Genomic DNA, 17954 nt, shown 5'->3' with positions numbered 1-17954 from the left:
CTGTTCCCCACATGTCAGGGTCAGCCATGTGTCGGCCCTAAAAGTCAAAGGTCACTTCCAAACACCAAAGGTTAAACAAGCAACAAATAATAAATTGCCCAGTTTTGACAAACAAATGTTTTGGCCACCTTCGGCGCTCCACTGGTGGGATATAATTAACAGGAGTTACTGACTCTGTGTGTGACCGAGAAAGGTGTGTGTGGTCTTTGTGTGAGGGATGGCACAAGCTACAGGTGTCAGGCAAAGTTTGGTCAATTCCTGGGTCAACTAGAGACATTCATGTGATAAAAAGAAGGAAAAAAAGTGCCAGGACTTTACTTATCACATTATGTGATTTGACCAATTTGCAATGTTTGCAATGAGACTGTGATTATGTAATTGTGGTTTTACTTTGAATGTGTGAACAAGTCAGACTGTTTGCTCTGAAAATAAGAGAAATTTCACTTGAGATACATTTGACGAATCACATTAATACCAAATCTGAGGCTTCAAATGAATGTACTCTTCCTCTCCTAAATGTATTAAAGCCATCTGTGCTCCGAACTGGTAATCCACTCCACATATAGCTATTCAGAAAATGCCTCAGCCAGCATTTGGTTGGGATGTTTTCTGCGTTTGGTGTGGTCGTGGAGATGCCGTTTCTGGCAAGTGTCCTATGACGGCTGTTGCTGATTGTCCTCATATCTGGCTTTTTGTTTACTACAGTTGCAGTAATCTCGCTGCAGGCAAATGCATAGCAATAGAGATCCTCACCAAATAACCGACATCCGCTTTCGAGGAGAGAGAAGCAAAACAAATCAATCTGTGAATGGTTAGGATTCTCTGTCAACCGCCGTGTCATTATCATTCTCACACATAGACATCAGCGCAGAGGCAATGCGGGGTGAGACTTACACACACCTAGTCAGGCTTTTATCCGCTTTACTCTCATCTTCTGCACAAAAAGATCAAACTATGTTCTTTGGTCAGGCAATCATTTTTGCACACATTTCAAACACTGAAAAACTGCTTTTTTTCAGTGTCTGTCAGATTACTGCAATTGATTTTGAAACCAATGCAAAAGCCAGAGATCGTTCACGTGCACCAGCCTGCATATACGCCACACTAGATTTTCCTGCCTGGACTCTTTGTCTCTTTCCCCCTGACCATAATCCAGTTATTGTTTTCCTTCGTTGTCCTCAAGATGTTTGAGGCTGTAAATAACTTGGGAAATATTTGAGCTTCAATCCCAGTCGCACACAGCATGGCTATTGTCTCCAGTGTAAGAGTATTGCTCTGCTCTGCTGCAGGGCGCAATGAAATCTGCCTCCCTTGAAAGCCATATTCTTAATGAGCCATGCTTCTTGAATTATCTTTGGAAAACCAGAGTGATGGCACCAAAGCCATGTTTGGATAGGCCAGATTTTATCTTCAACTTGAATATGAAGGGATATTGGTCTCTTACAGGGCATGTTTATGCTCGTGTGCCAGTCTTTGAGAAATGCTGTTCATTCGGGTTGGTTATTTATGGGGAAGCAAAACCTGCAGCAGAAAGATAAACATGAGAATATGAAATCAATGTACAGCCATTGTGTTAGAATCTTTACATGCTCTTTTGTAGACTTAGCATTTAAGGTAAAAAGTATTCATGCGTTCGTCGTCCACCTTTCTCTTTTTACACAGTAATTTATGAAACAATAAGGCCTCTGTTGTGTTTTTAGTTTTGGAAAGGCTAAGAGAATAAAACAACAACGTCCAAACTCTGTAAATGCAGAGTATCACTAATAACAGCCCAAAAACCCAAAGCTGGACAGCTCTGCTGTGCCTAGTTATGCTTGGTAGGCTTTGACTTTACTTTACTGTTCGTGAGAGGGGTTTTCCAAATGGTCAATTCATGTTTCAGTAGACATTAATACTGCAACATGCCTGTAAAAGACAAATCAAGACCTTGACAAGCTTGCACGGCAGTGCAATGAAATACAAAATGTTTTGTCTAATGATGGACAATATACCCTTAAAGAATGATTTATGACAGTCAATAAAACTAAACCAAGTGTATTTATTTGAGTATAACATTCAAAACCATGTTTGGCTGACAGCATGTCAGTGTTTCTGGATTCAGATTAAAGCTAGCATCCAGTTTTACACATTTGTCTCCTCTTCACAAGAAAAAGGCCTGGTGCTTTCTTATTTTATTCAGTTTTCATGAGTGGATCACATCTGTCATGGCCGTTGTTGACAAGGGAATTGGAAACCATTTGATTGAATTGCCAGTGAACATCTCAATCTCTTCATGTTCCCCGAAACTCTGCGTACAATACAGCTCCTCAGTTTACCAGCATGATATAGTTCAATGTCTGTTCTAAGATAATCTTCTGGCCAAATATTCTGTCTGTATTATTGGAAGAAAACAATAGGAAATGGTTAGCGATGACAAAGTACTATGCATTCTTCACTGCCTCAACTTGGACTTGTTTAAATGGTGGATGTTTAAAAAAATGTTGGTCATGTTTATGTCTGAATTGAAATGTCTGGTTTTCAAAACAAACAGTTTGACAGTTAAATTTGATGTTAGCTAGTTTCAAGAAAAACCCTTGAATACATGTTAAAGTATTTCACATATTATACAGCTTGTTTCATATATGTGTGAGAATATTTAGAAGTAGGATGCATCTTCTTCCTGCTTAAATTGTTTTTGTTCACCCAGTGTTTGAGTGTCATGCGTGTGTTGTGCCATGTTCTGCCGTTTGTCCCTTTAGGGATTGCCTGGTCTCCCTACGCTGGCTGCTTTGCACAGCAATCAGATCCTGACTGTCAAGGTTTGTCGGTGGTGGTGCGACCTAGCTGCTCAGTCCGATCTCTCCGCAGCACCCACTGGGAGTAAATAAATCACTGTCGGCTGTTTTGTCTTTAAAGACTGACGATAGACTTGGCCCAGGAAAAAGCCCATCTAATTAATCACAGCCAGTCAATCGTTATCCTCTTCCCCCGCTGCCGCCACCAGCCAGTCATTCAAGATCTCTGTTCCATGCCTAATGCCAGGTTCCCCATTTAAAGCAAAGGTGGCCTTTCACAACCCAGAAATATGTAGCTGACTGGAACAAGAAGATGTGGTCTGGCTTGAGTCCATTGATGCTAAAATAAATGGAAGGAACTCCAAGAGGAATACTGGATGATGAAGCAAAGTGGCAAAATGTTTTTTTAAAGCTCATGCCCATGGTTCGCCACAAATCCTTCAATCCAACAATTTGGCATTCGGGATTTGGGATTCTTTCAGCGATGGATAAAGCCACTTAATACCAATGGACACTAGCAAAATAATGAATGCATTGAAAGCAACAAGGTTGGAAATCAACCTCAACTCAGAAGGTCAACCACGCTGGTTTCAGTGTGTGCAGCTCCCGGGGTCTGACTTAGCAGCAGTCGCAATGAAGATGATGACAGCGCTTTCACAGAGGAGGAGAAATTCCCATTTTTCCGGGGTCTGCGAGCCCACTGTGGCGCCCTCACACCCCTGAGGTGGTAATTATGGGTCCTGGCTCCAAGAAAAAAAAGCCCAGACTTCCGAAGCAAACCACCTCCGTGCTGGAAAAGTGTGGATTTCTCCCCCATCTGTAAAGGCGCTGGAGCGGGGTTCATGAACACCGACCTTTCTAACAAAATCTGTTTCTTTTTGCATTTGCCTTCTTCCTCCTCCTACTCCTCCTTCTTCTGGGATCTCATCCTTCTTCAACCTTCTCTCACCTCTGACCTGCGACCTCTTGACCTCACACACCTGCTCAGATGGTCTTCCCTAAGATCAGTCATGGCTTTCTTTCCGCTGACCAGCAGCTCATAAAGCGACGACTCATTAAGGTAGTGGCTGTATCCTCTCTCCTCTCTCTGTCGTGCCAAGTCTCACTAAATCACTTCTCTCTGTGCATTCTGCAGTTTGCATGCGAAGCTTCAGAAATACCTGTCAGAAGTACTTTTTTATACTATTGCTAAGGCGAAATATGGAAATCTGTTTTTAGAAATCAAGGTTTCATTAAGGTAAAAATGAATTACTGTTCTGGCATTACTTTAAGCACTTTCCTTCCAAGTTGGATTGTTAAAGGTTTTCGTAGAGTTTTTTTTAATCCAGTAGAATAAAGGACATATTTTCAGTGTTTTTTTGCCCTGATTATTGTAACTCCACAATTTGTTCTGGTGCCTAATGCACAACTCTTATTAAACTCATTAAATCCATTTAGGCATGCATAGATTTTAGGGGATTACTGTTCCAGCTATAAATCAGATTCAGCTCCATCTAGTCTGCTAGTTTTAGCCATAAGACCTAAAATGCAAACTCTCCATGTTATGAATGGAGGCACCCCATAGCCACCCAAGAGATCATTCCACTACTCTCTCTTCATTATCATTTTTACTGCAGTGGTTCCGGTCTCAGTGGATCCAACAATATCACAGAACAGAGATGTTTAAATGTGTGTTTTTCTGCTGCACAGGGAGATCAAGGGCAAGCTGGACCACCTGGGCCACCGGGGCCACCGGGACCTCCTGGGCCGAGGGGGCCGCCAGGAGACACGGGGAAAGATGGACCCAGAGGTGTACCCGGTCTGGCAGTGAGTATTGATTTTTACCGGACATCTGAGGAAGTTTGGGTAAACTGAACAAAGATTTGCAGCCAGTATGTTATTAAAATGACATTGGATCAGTACAATTCTGGGGATTTTTTCTCTAAAAAGTACTGCATTGTTTTTATTAAGAGTAAAACAAGTTCAGCTCTTTATGTACTCTTATTCAATTTGACTGTGATCCAGTGCTGGGAGGGTTTATTCCCATGAAACACTTTTTGAATGAAGACTAGATAAACAACATTGCCGTTCATTGCCTTGATATGCTCCCAAGAGAGTGCTTCACTGTATGGATTTATGTTTATTTGGTTGTTTTTCATTATAACGTAATATTTTCCATGTCTTTAAGCCTGTCACTGGCATCACACTAATTTATGTGATATCTGACTGTGAGTGAAAGAAGAAACAGAAAAGGCCTGTCAATTATGTTCAGCCATAAAACCGTCTGAGGGCTCCAGCTGATCTTTATTGTCTTGGCAGAGTTCACAGCGGGAGTGCAAAAATATTAAGTGTTGTTTATCTGATTCTCTCCAAGCTTTTGATGATTATTGTTTTCAGTTCTTCCAGTTGCAGTTGCAATAGCTGTTGCGTATTTCCAAGAATTTTTTATTCTCTTGCCGGGTTTATTCTCCCATGATTTATTTCTCCTACTGCGAACGCCATAGACGGAGGGGAGCAAAAATTGCCCAGTAAACGTCACAAAGTAAAACAAAAAAATGGAATAATGTTCAAGCGTGGCTTTGGCATAGACATCTGGCCATGGCAGATGTCTCTTTTCAAAAACTTCAGTAACATCCAAGAGGATCTGAACCGAAGGCAGAGACTAGAACACGGTTGGACAGAGACAGTGAAGCTACAGGTGTCACAGCATGATGAAACGCCTCATAGCCTCAATGCTGCATGAGAAGAACAATGCTGAGCTCTATTTGGCAATATGGCCCCGTTGCACCATAGCGACTGTTAAAGCACAAAAAGAAATGAGAAACTCAACTATATTGTGGTAAATACAGTATTTGTTCACCGTAATATTTGATCGTTTCTGATCTTTTTAAAACACCGTGCATGTTCACAACTTCCCAAAGAAGACTTGGCCCACTGCCCCTCCATAAACAGGCTGTTTTGTATTTATATAGGGTGATCCGGGGCAGATTGGAGAAACAGGAATCATGGTAAGCACAAACCTTTTCCTTTTTGTGTTATTTTCATGCTTTAGCTTTTGTCCGTATGAAACAAACGAGATATGTGTATGTGTTGATTAGAGAGCTTTAAGGGTGCTGGGAAGCAGATTTTGTTACTTTTGGACAGGTCCAGGCTTGCTGTTTACCTCTGTTTCCAGTCTTTATGCTAAGCTAGGCTAACAGCCTGTTGGAGGGAGCTTCATTTGAACCATACAGACATGAGAATGATATCAGTCTTCTCATCTAACTCAACTATAATAAGTTGATTAATAATGCTTTGAATTTGAATTTAAACCTCTTTTTCTGCTGTGGTATTGGTCTTCACTGACTGACTGCCTTTGATACACTGACAAATTGGTAAAATAGGTATTGTCATTTATTTTTTCTAAACGTGTTGAATTTGTTAACAAATCAACTGTGGCATTGTTAAAAATACACTATCTATTTGGATTTGGTTTTAAATAACAAAGTTAGGATGTTTTTATATGTGCATTTAATTTATGAGATTTTCATAAGGTTTTTGGGTAATATGGTGAATATTAGAGACACATTTTATGATAACCTGCAAAAGTGTTTGTTTTCTCCAAGAAAAACTCCTTATACAGTAGGGACAAGCTGTTCCAGTTAACAGCAACTGGATACCACTTGTGGTGTTCAGCAAATAAAGCATTTGATTAAACTTTCCTCATAAAAGCTACGTCAAATAGGTCAAGCCAAATTCCAGAGAAAGCTACGACGGAAAGCGTGACATGAGAAAAGTCTTGGTGATGTCAGTTTTCACAACTGCAGGGGAGAGTAAGTAAAGCTGACAGAGGAGGTGTTATCAAGTGCTTTCATCTCTGATTCCATCCCTGACCTTTTCCATGGTGTGGAAAAAGTTGGTGGACTGGAAATAAATGGACAGAGAAAATGAAGGATGATGAGGCTTAAGTGGCTAGAGAAATGCATTAACTCGAGAGTAAGAGGAGTTTAAAGCTAAAAAATGCTAATCATTCTTCACTCTTTACCCTCGTTCTGCTTTTATCTTGATACAGTTTTTAGCTTTTGTTGGCTTTAATGATACGTTTTACACATTATGCTCATCGCTGTGGAAGCAGCATGTTTTTGTGTGTGTCATGAATGTCAAATTTGCATCAGATTTCTCAGTAGTCCCAGGTGTGCACCCAAACGTCTCCAGTGCTTATACAACCTCTCACGACAGCAGCTGGAGTATTTCTCCAAAAGATGAATGCTGAATCCCATTCAAAATTAGCTCTTAGGCCTCGCGCAGAGCTTTGAATAAAACATGTACGCGCTCACTGTATTTCTTGAAATAAAGCATACTATTTCAAGAGTACACAGCATGACACTCATGCGCTTTTAACAAGGAGTAATGCCATCATTTAAGAATCATTCCCCCCACGAAGCGGCGTGAGATGAGCACGTCTCAGATGTTGTAAAGAGATGTGATGTGACACAGACGCTCAAACACGGTGGAGTTTTCTAGCTTCTGTTTCCAGCCAGCAGCAGTTTGTTTTGCTATGATAAAACAATGGATTAGAGAGAGACACTTCTGTAAATGATAATGTGGGTTGTTAAATCTCTGGAGAGGGAATAAAAAGAAAGTTCTCCATCCAGAAACGAAGCTCCAGTCCACACCCTTGATCGGCTTTTGGAAATCAATATGAATTAGATGTGCATAAGCAACGAGACTGATTGGCTCCAGTTTGTGCAGCAAGCTTAAAGGATAATCTTTGATCGGCTCTTTTAGATCTGCACAAGTCAACTGGAGGTATGGATTTTGAGGTTGGTCCTTTACCAACTTTTGCTTCTTTTATGGTGCTCTAGGAGCTAGCGCCCACTTGCCACAGCTCAGTGTTTTTGATGTATATGCTATTGTTAAAGAGGCAAAAGTAGATTCCAGAGTTTTCCAGCAGCCTTCCACAACATATGGTGCTGGTTAGAAGGATTAAGCCCTCGTGGAGCAACAAGGAGGAGGGGGGAGGAAGAAAAGGGAAATATTTTCAGGACTCAATTCAAAACCATCAGTGCCATAAGGTCTCTCTGGGGTAAATTAAAGGGGTCTTCATTTCTCTAAAGGTGGCTTGCACCCTTGCACACAGTTTTCATTTGGGACTTGATTTTGCTTCAAAAAGACTAAATAAGAATACCAGTTGTGTATTATATGTGGTGTCAGTGAAAACAATCTCCCCTGTCTGCATGTTGGTGTTATTTTTACATTTTGCAGATCCACGTTTACATCTTTTTCATTCCATAACTACCCAACATGCACCAGTGACTCGTATTATTTGTTTAAAAGCACCACAGGCATGGATGTAGGGATTTATCAGACGTAATATGCCTCTATAATAAAAGCATACCTATAACATGTTGGTGTCCTTGATTAAGTTTCATTTTAATGTGAAGCCAGGAGCATAGATGTAAGCAAATGACTTTGGACATGCTCGGTGGACTCAAACAATGCTGTGGCAAATGTTGACATCAATGGGCAAAACGTTTTTTGTCTGGGAAACAAATCAGGCAAGGAAATTACTTTTGTTTCTTTTTACAACCGAGCTATATTTGTCAAATACATAAATATTTTTCTTCCAAAACCTCCTTTCATTCTCTCGTCACTTTTTCGAAATTGATTGTGTTTAGTTTTCTGTTGTATCTTTGGTCTTTGGACTGTTGGTCAGACATTTTAATAGAGCAAACGATTCATCTAGAGTGCCAAGTATGTGACCCTAGTGGAAAATACTCAATCTTAATTATATTGAATATATAGTCTAGTAAGTATTTAGTCTAAAATATATCAGAATCAGCTTTAAAAAAATATTATTTTCTTCAGAGCATCAGATAGATTACCTAGGAAAAGGCCACACATACCTTAATGGTAACTGAAACCCATAAAGGTGAGTGTAATACAGTAGTCAACACTGTCATTTTGGATAAAATAGACTCCACTTGAAACTGGAATCCAATGACAGACAAGTGGATACAATGCATTTCAGAGCTACTTCTTAGTTAACATTTTTCTTGATTGGGTGGTCCATAAGTGTCATATTCTTGCTATACAGCTGCTGCTTTGTTTACAGTAGCAGTAAAAACAGTGTGATTGAAAGGTCTTACAAAATGAAAAGTCACGTACACAGTTTAAATAAAGCACACATGTCCAAAATCCCAAAATGGGGTGAGCCCAATGTTTAACTATTTCAACCAACCTTAAGGTAACAATAAGGTTCTCAAAAAATAGTTTTCCTTTAAAGCTGAAAGTTCCTTAAGTTAATGTAAATAGCTGTGCTACATTGCAAAACTGTTTCAATGGCCTTCTTAAGTGAAACCGAGGCTTTGAACAGAAAGCTCCAACATGAAGCTCCTCTGTGCTTTGATCAGCCGACATAGTTTCCCTGTGAACGCTGAGCGAGAATCGCACACTCTTCAGGGTTCAACTGCAGCCTGACTGTGGGAAGGGACCTGCCAATTGCTTCATTGTTTGTCATTTCCGAGTCATGAATGAAAGCACCGAACATTCAGCGCTTTGTATTTGTGCTCGGTTGCTCGACTTCAATAGGCGTCCTGTTGATATTGCCCGTTTGCGGATTTTTTTTCTTTTATGCATGTTAAATGAGGCAGCTGAGGTGCTGTGTGCTGGGCATGTGCTATCATGATGAATACTTTTGGTTGAAAAAAAATCTCCTTTTGAATGAAAATGTTTGGATTATTCTCCATTTTAATTTTCTAGGGCCCAAAGTTAAGAACAAAAGGGCCAGGACCAAGACTTCATCAAGGGCCCTTGACTTTGTGAAAAAATCTCCTTCTCAGCCAGTAGCTCCTGAGTGCTCTCAGATGTAGCCAAGCTAATTAGCGCTCAGGCGAGTGGCACATGCTCTCACATACCTAGTGGGTCATAAAGATGTTTACCAAACCCTACTGTGGATAGCCAACAAAGACTTTTAAAGGCAAGCGGGAGGAAAACCTTTTTCCTGGTCGGCTAGGATAATGAAAGTTGTTCATTGAGGTTTTTGTTATAAGTGCAGATGGAATGCACTATAAATGAGCTGTAACTGTGTGGGCCATTTCTGTAAATGGGAGAATGGGAAATGGAAATTGCGAATGGGAAAGTTTAGAGCTTCAGTTACTTGGTGATCGCTTGTTTCATCAACATAAAAAACAACAAGAGATCGAACAAACCGTTTATTCTCAGAAAATGTGCCATTATTATGGTTATTTTTGCTGAGCCAAGCATTCGTTGGTGCTTTGGCCGCAGGGTATACGTTGGCCACCACCAAACTACACGTCTTCTTCAAAAAATTTGCACTGCCACTGCCAGTCAAACCTTTCGACCTGAATGTGTCCTCGTTGGCTACTTTCAAACACAGATACACTAACCTTTTACAGTTGTCAGGAGACCAAATCTTTGGTCATGCCAATTAAACTGCATCAACATGAATCCACAGAGGTCCCTGCTTGGCCTTGACTCAACTGAGAGTGATGAGCCAAATAACACCGATCCTGAGCCAACAGGGAGGAAAATGTTGGCCAACATGAGTGTCATAACAGCCAGACGTAAAGGTGTTGATGAACTGCCGTGGTTGGTACTGCGATAGTTGTGAGACTTGTGAAGCCAAAATGGAAGAAACTAGCTTTCAGCTTGGTTTCTCATTTAGGTCACAAAGCAGTCCTGCAGACAGGTTCTGGTGGAGGAGGTTGTGGGCTTTACCTCCGGTTTTACTGGGATGAACAGCAGGATGAAAATAGAAATTGTACTCCCGGACTCATCTATCACCGAGTAAATCTCAGTTAGGGATGTTGGGGTGCCTTTGTTTTCTCTCCCCTGTTTAACTTATTAGCTTTGTAAGGCTTTCCAACTATTTCCCCATTTAGGTAATGAACCTCTTTGTGTGTTGGACTGCAGGCTTAAAGTGTGGAACAGCCAAACAAGTTTTTACAGTCGCTAAAATGAATAAAGAAAGAGATCAACATGAAAGATAAAACTGTCAAATATGTTGTTATTTCATGTTTATAGGGAAGCTCAACGAAAAGAAGGCACGGGAGGGATTTTCAGTCTTTGTCGGAGAGTAAAACAAGGGTTCGATTGTGATTCGGTTCTGCCCGAAGGGTGTGTGCTCACTGTGTGGAATCCGACCAGAAGCCTTGCCAGTCTCACTGCTGCGACCGTGTTGGCTGTGGAAATCATATTATTTCTGACATGGACTTTTTTTGATCTGTTTCTTCTCAACTCTCTCGCTCTCTTTGTCTCGCTTCTCATGTATAGGGACCTGGAGGGCCACAAGGGGAGCAAGTAAGTCCAGAGGATAATTTCTTGTTCCACTGACATTTTTTCACTTTTCTTTTAATTTAAATAAAATAAGATTCTCTAAATTAAGTTATCCACTGAATGACATAACAAATACACTTAATAATGAAAAGGTTGAAATTCTAGCATAAACCCAGGGAGGATTTCTTTAGCAGTAGAATAATGTTTTGGATTTGATAGTAACTGTGCACAAGTTGCACAAATGGCTGTAAAAACACATGGGTGTTGAATACGTTTACTCGGAGATTAGTGATGCAGGGCCATAGTTGGGGCAAGTAAATGGACAAGAGGAGAGTTAAGGCTTGAACAACACAGGGAGGGAGACAGAGAACAGAGAACCTGGAGCTAAGCGCTGCGATACAGGCCCCGGGTCCCCGGCGGCGCTGATGTGGGGAACAGATGTAAGCCATATCCAGCCATCAGGTAGCTGCCAGTGTTTGTTCAGTGTAACCCAATCAGACACTTCCTGTCTGCGCTGTCATCTGTCGGCTCGGCCTCCCGTCGGCGTAGGAGGGGGTGTGTTGAGGGGTCAATGATGACACACCACCGTGTTAATGACTCATAAGCCAGGCCCGGAGGCTACTCAGTCAGATCTGCTGCTGGTGTAGTGCTGTGTTTAGCTGAGGGGCCGTGTCAACAGTTATTCAAGTGGAATCGCCTTGCTGATTGATTTGGTGTCACAACATGATAAAAAAGTAGAGTGTGAATCATTTATTTTAACTCATACATTTAGTAATAGTAACATATTGTATCTGCTTTCACTTCGTAATGTGATCTATTCTCCTTCACCCCATGTTATATTTTTGATATACAGTGTAACAAATGATTTAAAAACAATACTTTTTCATTACTTCAAGTCTATGCTCCATTGTTTCACTCCTCTTTGATATATGTATAAATGTGACCACGGTAACAGTAATTCATTTTTATTACGAAGAAGCACAAATAGCCAACATAAGCAAACCGCTATGCAAGAGAGTGAGAGTTCATTAAAATATGCTTGGTGCAACCTCGAAGTCTAAATCATCTGCTTCAAGTAAGCAAGTATGCAAACATAAGAGCTCGTATAAAACATTGACTCACTTTCTCTTCTCTCACATCAGAGTCATGCCTGTGACATCCATAACATAGCGGATTTTAAAATATGACATGTAATATTTATTCTGGCCAGGTTTTTGTAAAGTCAGCACACACTGAAGTGGGAATGGAAACAATAGACAGGTCTGCTTTTAATCCGACGTGTCTGTGTCTGTGTGTGTGTGTGTGTGTGTGTGTGTGTGTGTGTGTGTGTGTGTGTGTGTGTGTGTCAACATTTTATGGTATAGTGGTATAGTTTTGTTTGTGACTATTCTTTGAAAAAAGAATTGTCATTTTTATGTAAATGTTTGACAACCAACTCTTTGCAATGTTTTGTTTCTGTGATTTTGTAATACCATGAAACACCTAAAGGCCCTTGTGTGTTATTTCTCAGGGTTCCCTCGGGCCTCCTGGAAACCCAGGTGTTGATGGACTGAAGGTGAGGCCATTCATATAAAGTTATATGCAAATAATGCAGTTGATGATTTATGTACACATCTCTATAATCTGTTAATCTCCTTCAGTCGTAAAATCTAAATTTAGAATCAACAAGATGATTTGCAAGTGATGTCAGTTCCCTTTAATAAAGGTTTTTAAGAAGAGGTGAGCTTAGATATTTTTATACGAAATAGAACAGCCCCACAAAATATAGCCTGAACAAGGTATAACGCTTCCCTCACAAAATAATACTGAATAAAAAATTCAAAAGGCTAACTTTCCTCCACACCTGAAAGTATTTTATGTTCAAAAGATTTACTTTAATATACTTAGAGTTTTTCATTAGTCCTTTTGGCTATGTGTTGCACTTTTCATATTAAAGCAGTTCTGCCGTGCATTCTGACAATTTCAAACCGCTATCCTATTTGGGAGAAATCCCCGTGGGCTGCCTCCTCGAGTCTGAACCACAACGTGCGGTCGCCTGTGAATCTGCTCACACTCTCAGCTCATTTCTGCAATTCATTCTTAAACCGAATAAAGAAGACACCTTGCATGTGTTTTACAAAGGGTATAGATAAGCATGTTTATTCCAGAGCAAACACGAGTGAATGGGGAGATGATTTGAGAGGCGCCATCTTCTTAATCTCAAGCATGCATTTATAAAGATATGTGAGGAGCGGCACGCATGGCTGTAATAGGAACCAGAGTGGAGGCCATACTGAATACGGATACAGCAAAAGCTGAAGGCATAATTCCATACTTGTGTAAGGAGTCTGGTTTGCCAGCATGAAATAGAATGCCAATGCTGTGCAATGCAGCTATAAAAGATAATCTGTTATGGTATGTAACCGTCACTCATGCAGAAAGTTGAAGTCTAAAGAAGAAATGGCTGCTCTGCCAGCAGTGGCAGGTTGACTGGCAGAGATCATATTGATCTGACATAGATATCCGCCGAAAGGGGATGATTACTAATGCAAACCTTATCAGTCCCAGTTTAGGGCTTTTTAATCAGATTCCATCATCATTATGGCAATATATCATCATCATTATGTCAATGACTTCCATATGTGGGCTGATAGATGATACATGATTCCAGTATTTATGAAGAGTTTCACCACTAGTGTGTAGCTGAGGGGATACTCCATATACACAAATCATACACAATGATTCATGAAAACAAAGCATTGTGCGAAAAGATTTAAAGGATGGAAGATTTTACGGCACCAAGAAAGAAACATAAGCACATTTTGTGACCAAAATTAAATAAAAGTGCATTCAATAACCCAGACAATATGGCCAGTATTGAGCAGCCGATTGACATGTATTTTGATTTAAATGACTATTTAAATAGTTAATTACATTCTGGCTACAATAATCAGCGTCATCCAGTTGCAGTTGTCTCTCTGGTTTGAGAAATAGCTGCTACTCGTCTGAAAGGCTAATGATGTGGTAGGTTTGCAAAGGTCACGAGGTTAATTGTTTTTGGCAACAGATGGACCGAGGTGCTCGGTGACATCCGCGGCAAACTGCCATTAATCAGATGGACTTGGCTTTCTTCTTTTGCTCATGTTCAGAACCAGACCAGAGATAATTAAGCTTTTAATCAGCCTGTTTATCCTCTCTACTTTCAGACTTAGTTTGCGGCTTTTTCAGTTTAGACTTTGGCATTTTTTTGGAGAATGTTCTGTAATGTATTCAGCTCTAGCTGTCCAGTACTATGTGGAGAGTCCATTCCATGCACTACACTGCAGTAAAATACACTATCTATCCTATCTATTGCTCTGTTATCAAATATCCTGCAAATGCTTAACACCTGTCTGGTGACGACACAAGTTTAAGCTCTGTTAAGGTTAGAGGTAATCTCTATATAACGAACAAAATGTGAAGCTTTTTGCATCTCCTGACCTTAAACCAGAGTTCACACTGCTGAGACAGCACACTAAATATGGCCACTGTGTGTATGTTATGCTGTCCATAGGGGGATGTTGGCATCCCAGGATTGGACGGTGTCCCCGGAGTTAAGGTCTGGTGCGCGCACATTTTGTGTGCTCTTATTCTTGTGAATACACAACCATCTTTTTTTCTTCTTTTTTTTTTCATTTTGAAGTCAAAAATATGTAAATTCTCTTTCTCTTTCTCTTTTTTCTTTTGGACATCTTTTTCTTATGCCATTTTCTTCATTATAATTAGATTTTCTTTTCTTTTGTTCTTATTTAGAAACCACATATTTCATCTTTGTTCGATCATGATCACATGATCTGTATTTGGCAATATACAAATACGATATTTATGTGTGTAATAAAATGTGATAACGGTAACTACAAATAGGTTTTAATTAATTTAAATTGTGGTGAGATGTCATTCTAGCTAGGATTCTGGCCTGTTGATATTGACAAATTTTAGGAATGTCCAAGTTTAAAAAATACTACACTACTGATACTCGGGGGTCTGTCTGGGGAAAAAGCAGCCATAACACAGGATAATTTCCTTAATCTATCATGAATTTAACCCCAGATACTATCAGACTCTGAGTGGCTGCTGCAATTCTCCAACTGAACGTAACTCCACCCGAGCTTCTCCGTGTTTAATACTCCGCTCTCTTTCCCAACAGGGTGAAATGGGAGAACAAGGTGAAAAGGTAAAGTGCTAATTCAGATCATCAAACATTATTGTTGGCATCCGTCTTGATATCCCAGCATGTGTAAGGACAGCCGTCATGACGGCAGCTCTGCTTTTATTTCACACAACTCAACCTCGTTTTTTTTTTTTTAAAGTGACACCCATCTGAGATTTGGCCACCAGCGACTCAATGATTCAGTGAGTCACAAAATTGAACCCAATTTCTCAAAACTCCAGGCCTAGGAGAAGACTAAAAAACCCACACAATAGCCTTATTCTCTCCATTACCTAATTGTAATAGTGCCATTATTCGCTGTTGTTGGACAGCATCTTGGGGGCGGGGGGGATTGAATACTGACTGCATCAATAGTAAAACAGGAAGAGGAGGAGGTAATGACTCACTTCACCAACCACAAAACAGGCCTTCAGGCTCTTGTTCTCTGTTGTTGTTCTGAGCTTTTCTTCAAACCAGAGACTTATTCCCGACTGTTAACACATTGGATTCACTGTAATAATGAGGTAACCACTGCTCACAGCATCACCGGTGTTCTATGGAGGATGGGTGCAAATAATGGCTCAATGTACATTAGAGGAACTGCATCTAGAGGAAGTTGCTTTGGCGTGAGTTCAGGTCAATCAGGTCAATAAGAAGCCATGTCGTCATTCCTTGGTCTTGTCATGTCTACCAACCAAAAAATTGATGTTCCCGTCCACGATTATTTCTTTTGAAGAGTTCTACAAGCATGAAATGGGAATATCCAATATTTCAGAGAGAAATTACTGTGTTGGAATAAGTTAAATATCTTATTTCCAATCTTCGTAATCATTTTGAGTCACTTCCCCTCTGGCTGGGAATTGCAGACTTAAAATACTACACGTTTTTGAGATGTGTTAACTTAAATGCAGTTTAAGTCAAGAGCCAGTCAGGACTCCCTGCTAGTCATCATTTTAACATCTAACCAATAGATGGATTAAAGAATAACAATGCATAAACTGATGAACGCCTGATGTCAAACTTAATGCTTGTTGCAGTAAGCTCATTTTCTTTAAGTTCCTTGTTAATGTTCTCCATAAAGACACAAGCTTTTGATTTCAAATTGTTGGAATTGCTATTCATTGTATGATTCACAATCGATTAGGCTTCAATTTAAAACCATGTGGATTCATGAAAAGTGAAGGACAGTTAGAAGACTGCCAAAAAAAGCACTGAAATTCGCGCCAAAGTACTATGAGCTTATATTTCTAGAGGAGCCAAATATGTGAACATAAACTATTGTTTTTGGCTTTAGTGCCAACTAAAGAGCCAAAAGGCAAATTCAAGAATGCAGTGCCAGCCTCTAACAGATAAAAGCTGATTGTTTGAGAAGCACAGAGCTTATTTCAGGAGGCTCATTTTCTTGAACTCCTGACATGAGTATAATATCCTCCACAAGGACACGACCCTAAATCCTTGGATTTGCTCACCTTCAAAATCGACACATAATAGGCCGAAATGTCATTGATATGAAATCAACTGGATTTAAAGCAGTGCAATGATAAGTTATGTATCAGCAAGAGCTCTGAGCTAACGTCAGCATGCTGAGAAGCAGGTATAACACCGTCCACCATCTTAGTTCAGCGTGTAAACACAGTAACATTCGCTCCTTCAGATCAATTGTCTGGAAACCATCCACCGTTGGGGTATTTCAGTGTGGATCAAACCGCCATTGCCATCCGCAGTGCCATGCCGTCAGTGTGGCTAAAAGCAGCCCTGACGTTCAATCTATTTCATACAGCTAAGATGGAAAAGTTGTGAGTTTAGAAGTGAAGTTGTTCTCAGTCGTTGCCAGGAGTTTAAGACCTCCACAATGCTCCACAAAGTGTATTACGTCACCTGCGATCATATTTGAACCATGTGCGATGACTCAGTTAGTGACCGAAGTGAATTCAACATGTACAATGCACTCGGCTTTTTACTCCAAGCAACCATTACGCTGTTTTACACGGCAGTCAATCACAGAAGCCCTACTGTGTGTTGTGCATGGTTAAACAATCTGGTGAACATGTTTAATATCTTTTTCTTTTGATTTTCCATTCTCCGATGTGTCGTTTATTTCAGCATTGACACATTCTTGCGATCAATGGACTGAGTATGATTTCCTCTGTGTGATTTCATCACAGGGCGATATGGGGGAAGATGGACCGAAAGGTGATTTAGGAGAGAAGGTATGTACATACCACTTTAACTTCCCTTCTCTGTGTTTATGTCTTGGAACCTGCACAGAGAAACAGCAGTCGGGCTGTGGCTGTAAAACATAAAAAAATAAGTTAATGTTACCCATGAGAGGAGATCTGTGGAGAGCAGGAGTAGCTGAGGTCGAGTCCCATCACCTGTAGTCTAGGCTGCACAACAAGCAATAATCCTGGCACTTGATGTGTCTTTTATGATTAATATGGACTTAATTGCTATGCTAATGCTGATGCAGCATTTTCTGGTTGGATGCCTCCTGCATTAATTTGAGAGCATTCATCATCAAGACCGCTTGTCAAGTTGGGATCCGTTTCCAACAAAAGGCGGAGTGGAGCTCTGCTGGACTGACTGCTCAGAGCTAAAGTAATAGATTCATGTTTCTGCGCATATTTCTTTTGTTTCAGTGCATTGACATCATGTCCTGAGTCAGATTATGTGTCCAATCCAGGACTTTTCACGCTGCCTTTGCTATTATTGTTTTGTTAAAGCAGCATTTATGAAAATTGGTCACAGCTTCAATT

General features: G+C 40.3%; 1 protein-coding gene across 1 annotated transcript in view; it reads left to right on the top strand.

The window, feature by feature from the left end:
• The window catches only part of col25a1 (collagen type XXV alpha 1 chain), a gene marked incomplete at its 5' end in the record, with an annotated part of 145269 nt that overhangs the window by 104187 nt on the left and 23128 nt on the right, over positions 1 to 17954 (top strand). The window contains 9 exons of the mRNA XM_079215972.1: positions 2739 to 2798; positions 3763 to 3834; positions 4464 to 4580; positions 5726 to 5761; positions 11028 to 11054; positions 12541 to 12585; positions 14563 to 14601; positions 15196 to 15222; positions 17364 to 17408. Coding sequence (XP_079072098.1) covers positions 2739 to 2798; positions 3763 to 3834; positions 4464 to 4580; positions 5726 to 5761; positions 11028 to 11054; positions 12541 to 12585; positions 14563 to 14601; positions 15196 to 15222; positions 17364 to 17408 — 468 coding nt within the window. The remainder of the gene's footprint in view (positions 1 to 2738; positions 2799 to 3762; positions 3835 to 4463; positions 4581 to 5725; positions 5762 to 11027; positions 11055 to 12540; positions 12586 to 14562; positions 14602 to 15195; positions 15223 to 17363; positions 17409 to 17954) is intronic.

The sequence above is a fragment of the Taurulus bubalis genome (assembly GCF_910589615.1).
Source record: "Taurulus bubalis genome assembly, chromosome: 3".
NCBI classification, from domain to species: Eukaryota; Metazoa; Chordata; class Actinopteri; order Perciformes; family Cottidae; genus Taurulus; species Taurulus bubalis.
This window is presented reverse-complemented; position numbering and strand designations above follow the sequence as displayed.